The sequence below is a fragment of the Charadrius vociferus genome, unplaced genomic scaffold, assembly GCF_000708025.1.
Source record: "Charadrius vociferus isolate BGI_N301 unplaced genomic scaffold, ASM70802v2 scaffold1040, whole genome shotgun sequence".
Classification (NCBI taxonomy): domain Eukaryota; kingdom Metazoa; phylum Chordata; class Aves; order Charadriiformes; family Charadriidae; genus Charadrius; species Charadrius vociferus.
In genome coordinates this window covers 83592-92397 of record NW_009646616.1, presented here as the reverse complement: position 1 = coordinate 92397, position 8806 = coordinate 83592, and the positions used below count along the sequence as shown (strand labels likewise).

General features: G+C 59.9%; 1 protein-coding gene across 1 annotated transcript in view; it reads left to right on the top strand.

Annotated features, from left to right (window-relative positions):
- Positions 1-8806, top strand: part of CACNA1B (calcium channel, voltage-dependent, N type, alpha 1B subunit) — a 424961-nt gene that overhangs the window by 414877 nt on the left and 1278 nt on the right. The window contains 8 exon segments of the mRNA XM_009888006.1: positions 1229-1282; positions 4674-4727; positions 4979-5032; positions 6362-6469; positions 6759-6827; positions 7081-7134; positions 8130-8323; positions 8650-8703. Coding sequence (XP_009886308.1) covers positions 1229-1282; positions 4674-4727; positions 4979-5032; positions 6362-6469; positions 6759-6827; positions 7081-7134; positions 8130-8323; positions 8650-8703 — 641 coding nt within the window.

Genomic DNA, 8806 nt, shown 5'->3' with positions numbered 1-8806 from the left:
TCTCTGGACAACCTGTGCCAGTGCCTCACCACCCTCAAAGTGAAAAACTTCTTCCTAATGTTTAATCTAAACCTGCCCTCTTCCAGTTTAAAGCCATTCCCCCTCGTCCTGTCACTCCATGTCCCAGTAAAAAGTCCCTCCCCAGCTCTCCTGGAGCCCCTTTAGGGCTGGAAGGCCACAACAAGATCTCCCCGGAGCCTTCTATTCTCCAGGCTGAACACCCCCAACTCTCTCAGCCTCTCCTCATGGGAGAGGTGCTCACACAGGTGTTTTGAGAGCACAGGACTCCCCGATCGCTCTCTTGAAGTGATGCTCCTCTCTGACTCCTGCCTCCCGCAGCCTGTGCTGCCCGCTCCGGAGCGCTGCCGCTGCCCAGCTCCTCACCAGCTATCCTGCCCGGCCCCGACCCTCCCCAGCTCCCAAGAGCCGAGCAGAGCAGCGCTCAAGGAGCCCCAGAAACCAGGCACAATTTCTAGAGTGCTTTTTCCTGCAGTGTGTGCTCCGAGTGAGCTGTCAGGATGGACAAACCCGCCTGCAGAGCAATATTTCTACCTGGGCAGTGAAGCCAGGCTGGCTGCTTATCTCTAGTGGCTTCTAGTTTGTCAGGAGAAAGGGGGGGGATTCTATTTTCCCACCCACCTTTCTGGTCTGCAGCATTCCCCTGCGTGTGATGCCCTCCCCCTCGGAGGTGTTTAGGGATGCCCGCCTGGATCTGCCCTCACATTTGCTCTTCAGGATGAGAAATGAATCCTCCCACCTCTCCAAGAGATGGAGATGCGGCACGACTCACCTCGCTGCCAGGCAGTGCTTTTCCCACCCAGCCGAGCGGCGCTGCCATCCCACGGCATCAGTCCGGAGCCGGGTCCGGGCTGTGCCTGCCCCCGCCAGGGCTGTAACCGCGCAGGCAGGAGCCTCAGCTCCACATCACTCCTTTGAATTGCCTTTAATGGGATGAGCGGGAAACAAAAACATTCAATTGTGGTGGTTTGGGCCAACACTGAACCCGTTGAGCTTTTTATTTCTGGCCCAGGGGATGGGGGAGGTCCCCATCCCCACCCCAAAGGTGCCCCAGGTCGCATTGCCATTTAATAAATGTCACCTCTGGCTGTGTTCCCTCTGTCTCTCCCCTGCTCAGAGCAGGGGGACAGTGGCTGCCATGGCTGGGGGAGCAGGCAGAAGATCAGAGGCTGCCTTTGCCCTGGCTGACTCCTCTCCTCTCTCCTGGCAGGGGGAAGAAGGCCAAATCGGCCCGGTGGGGCTCAACAGCAGTGAGGGACCCAAGGTCAGTGCCGGCGATCACCTCTGTGTCCCCAGGTCCCCCGCGGGCTGCCCTCATCCTGGCACAGAAGGGCAGGGATGCGACCACCTTGCCCGTGACCTCCAGAGTGGGTCCCAGCACCCAGGGGACAGCATCGCGCTGCCCCGCGGGGACAGTCCCACGCCTCTTGGTCGCCCTGTGCATGGCATCACTGCGGCCGTGTGCTGACCTGCCAACGTGGCGGCGGCTGGATGAGTCCCTCCGGTGCTCACCGGGCCAGGGGAGACCGGCAGCGTTGCCTAAAATGTTTCCCTCCATATGGATTTTAGGGAGGCCGAGGACCTGATGGCCCCAAGGGAAGCCCAGGACCGCGGGGAGCCCGGGTAACTAATGGGGTGCGGGTACTTGTAGCTGAATCTTGGAGCATCTTTGGCCGTGGGAGATTGAAACAACTCTGGAGACCTCTCGCTGGGTGGCGTGGGATGTGCTGGGGCTGAGCCGTTGCATCTTCGAGCACCAGCTTTGCCTCCAAATCTGCAGTTACTACTGGCAGAAGGATGCTTTTCTCAATGCTGGCTGTTTTTCAGGGCCGTGTGGGTCAGCGCGGGCTGGTTGGAGTCCCTGGGCTGCCCGTAAGTAGGAGGTGACCCATAGTCACATAGTGCTGTCACCGCTGGGACAGGGTGCAGCTCTCGGGGAGCAACATCCCGGGATGTGGCTGGATCACGAGGTGGCGTTCTGCTTGGGAATGTGCCCGGGGTGAGCTGGGGAGGAGCAGCTCAGGCTTTTGCGCGTAACATTTTGACAAACCACCTGCCCGGCACCACGACTTCCCTCTTACCCCGAGCATGGAAAATTCAGGAAATAACTTTTGAAGAAAAGCCTGTTACTCAGAGCCGTGTTTGGCAAAGAAGCCAGAAATAGATAGCTGGGGCAAGAGCGGGGGAAAAAACACAGTCGAGGTGTTCACGGTGGGAACGGGTTTCCTCCCACACTCATCTCTTTTCCCAGCAATCGCATCCAAAGGTGGGATGGAGTGGGGAGGAGCTGTGTAAGCACGAGCCATGTGCTAACGAACCCAGGGCTCCATACAGACCAGACGAGCATCCTGGGGACCGCGCCACTGCCAATTTGCCACTTTTTAATACTGGAGAGAGGCTCCGGGGCTTGATGAGCCCTTTGGTAGGGGCACCCTGCTGGGGGCTCTCCTTTCCTAAGACGAGACTCTTCTTCTAGGGCTTGCGGGGCGTCCTGGGAGCGGAAGGTGCAGAAGGAAAGCCTGGTACACAGGTTCCCATCCTACGCTCTGTACTTGACTGTGGGCGAGGGCTGGGGGGGTGGGCTGTATCAAGGTGGGGGAGCTGAGCCCAATGTGGGGAGGACACTTCCTAACCCAACCCATGGCCAACCCAACCCATGGCCAACCCAACCCATGGCCGTGCAGGTCAAGACCTTGACGCTATGTTGGACATCTCTACGATGTGCAGAGGCAGGCTGTCCTCAGGGATGTCCCCATGAGGGGGGGGTTGATCCCATGTATGTAAGCTGGCACAGTGGGACTGGGAGAGGCTGCCTCTGCCTCCCCATCCTCATCATCGCCTGCTTTGTCCTGCAGGGTGCCCCAGGGACCATGGGCAGCCCAGGCAGGAGGGGACCACCGGTGAGTAGAGCTGCACAGCTGTCTGATTTCTGTCCTTCCTCCCCTCTGCTCAGCTCTTTCTCTTTGGGGATGTGCCTCAAAAGCATGTCCGTGGGATGGGGTGTGGGTGGTGGGTGGACCTGATGGAGTGAGACCAGCTGGAGGGCGCTCCTCTGCGTGCGGCTGCAGGCAGGGATCTTCTCAGCATCGTGCTGAAGGGAATAAAGGAGAGGGAGAGGGAAAGTGGCAGCACATTTAAGAAATGGCTATTGCAGAATGATTTCTCATCCCTGGCACTGCTATCCAAAACAGACCCATCAGCAAGACCTTGGCTGGCCACATGATTTCCCTTCTGCAGGATTTCTAATATTTGTTTATCTTTGCTTTGAAATACCAAAAAAAAAAAAAAAAAAAAAAAAGAGCCGGCACTTCTCTCAAAACAAAATATGAAAAATGTTCTGATCTGGGTCAGAGAGAAGCGCCTCCGAGTTTGCTCTGAGCTGCCTGGATGCGCGTGTGGGCGGTGTGTGCATATACACACGCAGCTTCAGCAACCAGAAACCAAAGGGCTGGTTTGAAGTGGAAAGCACCAGTGCTGCCTTCGACAGGCTGAGGCGTTCACCTGCGCCTGCCCCCGGGCACTGGGTTCTGCGTTGAGTTGGTCTCGGACCACGGGAGAGCCTCTCCATCCATCCTACTTCTCCCTTCCCTCCATCGCTCATCTTCTGCCCTTTCTTCCAGGGTTTTGCCGGCTTGCAGGGGGGCCGCGGGCACGCTGGACCTCCTGGATCGATAGTAAGGAGTAAAACCTTCCTTCTGCGTGAACTCTGCGTTTTCTTAGTCGGCCAAGCAGCATGGGTGGGAAGTCAGCGAGGTGTCCAGCATGGGCTGGTGCCACTGGTCAGGGTATCTGAAGGACCTGAATCTTTTCTGGTTAAAAGGCATTTAAAAAGCCTGAGGAGTGGCAGAAAGGGCTGGGGCTAGGGAAGAGGAAAATAATTTCCCTAGGGAATCAGCCTGCCGGAGGGACTTTGCAGCCTTCCTTGAGCCTAATGGGATCTCTGTGGGGGAGCGCAACCCATGGAAACCCCTCCCACTGGGGTGGCGGAATGGTCCTGGGAGGGGGTCAAAGTGTTTGCTCCATCCCAGGCAGAAATGGGTGGTACGGGTTCAGGGAGGCCATTCCCATGTCTTTGCCCAACGAGATGGAGACCCAGAGCAGCTCCTGCAACTGGAAGAGCTCCTCCCTGAGAGCCCGCTCTCAGCTGGGCTCGGTGACTACCCCAAGAGTGAGTGTTGTCACCCTTCCTGGTGACAGCCCTGCCGGAGAGCCAGCCATGGGGCGCTGGTGTGCAGGAGCCACCAGGATGGGCCATGGTGGCAGAGTCTGCCCCCAACAAACCCAGTTTGGACAGATGACGCTTGTCCATGGGCAGAGAGGCAGCAGCGGTGGCTCGGTGGGGCTTGGCTCATCACGGCGTTTTGACTGATATCACCTCCCCAAATATTTCCAAAGGGCTCTCTGGGAAAACCTGGACCTGATGGAGACCCAGGTTCCCCAGGCCCAAAGGTGAGAGCTGGGGCGTTGGGGGGGTCCATGAGCACGTTGGGGGCGCTGGTTGGAGCAGTGATGGTGGTGAACAGCCCTGGGAGACTCTTGGCTGCCACGGGGAGACCTGGGGGGATCCGGTGGGTTCAGACGTGGACACCAAGGACGGGAAGCTGCCCACCCACATCCCCAGGAGTGGAGGTTAATGTCCTCGTCTTGCCTGGCAGGGATTGCCTGGGAAGCCGGGCTCCGAGGGGCCGCAAGGACCTGTCGGCACCTACGTAAGTGACAGACCTGCCCGGGGAGGGGGTGCAGTGCTGCCTGCCTTGCCTGTGGGCAGCAGCCGGGTTGGGGGGAGTCTCGCTGGAACCACACTGCCTCCAGCCAGGGACTCACCATCCTGGCAGGGCTCCTGCGGTGCCCGCGGTCCTGCCTTTCCCCACGCGAGAGCTGAGCCTCAGCAGCCGCCTTCTCCCAAATCCCGGAGATGTCGGGTGGACCCGGCTGCCTCCTAATGCCGTTCTCTCCCTAGGGTTACCCGGGACCTGTTGGCGACCGCGGGAGGCCGGGGCGCAGGGGAGACAAGGTAGGGCTGGGAAATCCAGCACTGTGGCGAGGAGATGCGCTGGGGTGGGAGTCCAGGCTTCGAAAACGTTTTGGGGTTGGGCTGTTGAACCCAACGGATGGGTTTGGTTGGTGTCTGCAAACGGTCTCCATCAACCGTGCCAGGGAGGTTGCGGGGGTGGCAGGAAGAGGACGACTGGAGATGGCGCCCACGTTGGGTGAACCAGTGGTTCTCCAGCACTTCATCTGCCCAAACTCCTGTGCCTTGTTAGAAGATGCCAGGCAGCTGGGTTGGGGTTGGGTTTTGTTTTTTTTTTTTTCCTTTCCATAAGAGGTTACTGCGTTAAAACATGCAGCAGAAAGGAAATCTTTCTCGCCTCCCAACAGGGAGAAAGGGGAGCCCAAGGCCCACCAGGATTTCCAGGAAAAGCTGGTCCCAAGGTGAGTGCTGTTTGCTGCCGTCTCCCGGAGAAGCACTGAGCCAAGTCGCCTTTGCTGGGCGCAGGAAAATGGGAAACCTTTGCCACTGGCATCAAGGAGCTAAACTGGGGCGAGGGGAGCAGTGGGGGCCGCGGCGCGGGGCTGTGATGGCTCTCTCCTCCCCCAGGCCCTGCCAGGTCCCCCTGGTCCACGAGGTGCTCCCGGCTCCCAGGTAGGGCTCGCTGTGCTCCCCGCGTCCTGCCTTGCTCCGCTCCCTCTGCCGCGGTGCCCTGCGGATGTACAATATATACCTTGTGTTACCTATAGCTCTAGCAACGTGGATCCCAGAGCCCGTTGCAGGAGCAGGCAGGACCCTGGTCCCGCTGGTTGCTGGCTAGGTTTTGTCCTGGTGCTTCACGGAGGTGGCCCAGGCAGATGGGGGACGCCGGAGCCAAGCCTCACCGTGCTCGGGGTCCCCTGCGCCTCCTGGCCGTGACCACGCTGCTGAGCATCCTTCTTGTTTCAGGGCAGAACAGGAGACCCGGGTCCTCGAGGGCTTCCAGGGCTGCCTGTAAGTGGGAGAGCTGTAGCTTGCAGAGATGCCCTGTAGGTGGGAGTTGGGTGATGTCCGATGGCATGAAAGATAGGTGCCTACGCTGGAGGCAGCTTCACCTCTGGGCTGGTTGTGGGGCAGAGAATGACCCAGACCGTGCATGGGTAGCTGGGTGGTGACAAGTCGGGTATGGAGACAGCAGTGTCCTCCTGGACCTGCAGTGACGAGGCACTGGTACCCACCAGGCACAGGTGGCACCTTGTGGACCCCACGGTGGCCCAACTGCTTCAGGCATGGGGCTCCCACTGGCATTGCCCTCCCTGGAACTGCACCGCAAGCTGTGTTTTGGGGTACCTAAGTGGCCTTTTGGCCTTGCAGGGTGATCCTGGCACACGGGGGCTGGACGGCATCCCTGGAAAGCCTGGCTTGGCAGGAGAAACGGGGGCTCCTGGAGCGGCTGGTGCTGCTGGCCCACCTGGGTACCCGGTGAGTGCAGATCTATGGTTCCTTCGATCAGTGCCCAACACAACCTCCTGCCTCAGCCCCTAGGACAGGGTGTGAGATTTTGCTGGTCCAACGCTTTTAGGGCGCTCCCAAAAGCACCTGCAGGAAGGGAAGGAGAAGGGAAGGTGGTGCAAGGGGCTTGAGAAGCTGCGAGTGGTGTCTCTGCCCGTGGGGACGTGGTGTGCTGGGTCATCCCAGACCCGGCTCGGGACCTGCAAAGGCCTCCTGAGCTCGTGCAATGCCTTGCTGCTGATATCGACTTTGTTTTCAGGGCCGAGAAGGTCCAAATGGACCTGAAGGGCCTTCGGGGATGAGAGGAGAGAAGGTAAGGACAGAGAAGGTGAGTTTTGAGCTGCCCAGGCAGGCAGAGCCTTGGGCTCGCTCTCCTTGCCCAAAGGGGTGTTCTTCCTCCCCTGGGCTGTAGGTGCAAGCACTCCTCCCAGTTTGGCCACTGGCTTTGTCCAGTGGGATGGGGACTTACGTGGGAGGTGGGAGAAGAGCTTTGCAAGCCCTCCTACGGGGGCCGGGGCAGCGGGGTGTGCATGGAGGACCACCACGGCTGTCTGTCCTAATGTCTGTGTGTCCCCTGGCAGGGTGATGCGGGAGATGCCGGGGAAGCCGGCGTCAGCGGGTTGGATGGCGAGCAGGTACGTCCGCTGGGCACCCCGTCCTTCCCTCTCCCTGCGTGCCTTCCCCGGGGCTGGGAGAGGAGGGGAGGAGGTGGCTGATCCTCAGCCAAACCAGAAAGTTGAAAGCTGTGTCCGCGTTCGCTGAGCCAAAGGCTTTGAGCAGCGCGGGGTAAACGAGCCGTGCTGGTCGTTTCCTCCCCAGGGACCACCGGGACCGCCGGGAGCAGAGGGTCAGCCGGGGCCCAAAGGCGAGCAGGTCGGTTCCCGCTGGGGGCGGGGGGTGATGCTGCTGGCGGCGCTGGGGCTGCCCGGCCCCGCTGCTGCAGGGGCAGGCGGGCACCTAAATCCACCTAGGGCTGTTTGAAACCAGGGCAACGAAGATGATTAGGGCAACGAAGATGATTAGGGGACTGGAGCACCTTTCTTATGAGGAAAGGCTGAGGGACTTGGGTCTCTTTAGTCTAGAGAAAAGAAGATTGAGGGGGGATCTTATTAATACATACAAATACTTAATGGGAGGATGCCAGGGGGATGGGAGCAGTCTTTTTTCAGTGGCGCCCAGTGATAGGACGAGGGGTAATGGGCATAAACTTGAACATAGGAAGTTCCATCTTAACATGAGAAGGAACTTCTTTACTTTGAGGGTAGTGGAGCACTGGCACAGGCTGCCCAGAGAGGTGGTGGAGTCTCCCACTCTGGAGACATTCCAAACCCGCCTGGACGCTGTCCTGTGCAACTGCTGTAGGTGACCCTGCTCTGGCAGGGGGGTTGGACTAGATGATCTCCAGAGGTCCCTTCCAACCCTAACCATTCTGTGAATTCTGTGAACCCACCCCCAGCATGCTCGTGCCTGGGGATTTACATTGCTGGGCACGGTACGGGGGGGTCCAGGTGCCCTCAAAGCTTGGGTACCTGGTTAAGGAAAAGAGGGGCTGATGTGGGGTGAGAGATGATGGAGGGCAGAGCTGGCAAAGTCACCCGAGAATAATCCTGGTCGTCTTTGTCCTCTCCAGGGAGAGGCAGGAACCTGCGGAGCTCCGGGCATCGGAGGGGACCCCGGGGAGCCGGGGGACGATGGGCAGGAGGGGTCCCCGGGGCGGCCCGGGGAGCAAGGCAAGGAGGTACGTGTGCTGGCGGACACCACGGTGTCACGGCCAGGGGATGGGGACAGGGAAGATGTGCCACCCGGGGCTCTGGACGGCTGCACGTGCTACGGCTTGTCACAGACAGGCTGAGGTGCCCCCGTGAGAGGAGGGGGACTGATGCTCTGCGGGGTCCCCTTGCTGGAGGAGGTGCTGCTTGGCTGCTCTCGGAATTCCGCCCTCGCTCGCTCTGGGGCTGGCGTGGGTCACAGCTGGGGGTCACCTCCTGGTGCAGGCGGAGCTGCGGGGCCATGTCTTACCCAGCACCAAAATCCCAGTCAGAGGAGGGTGGAGAAGCCCATGGAAGTCAGGAGCTCAGCTTTTAACCCACCCTGGGATGGGGATGGGGCACAGCCACTGCATCTGATGCCGATATTTCCCCTCCGGGCAGGGTGACGCTGGTGATGCTGGAGACCCAGGCGAGCCAGGACCACAGGGACAGAAGGTGAGGAGCGCCTCTAACTCTGTTCCTCCTTGCAGCACCTCGGGGACACCTGTAGCCTGCTCAGCCTCTGCCATCCCGTTTCTTGTGCCGGGGGCCGAAGCAG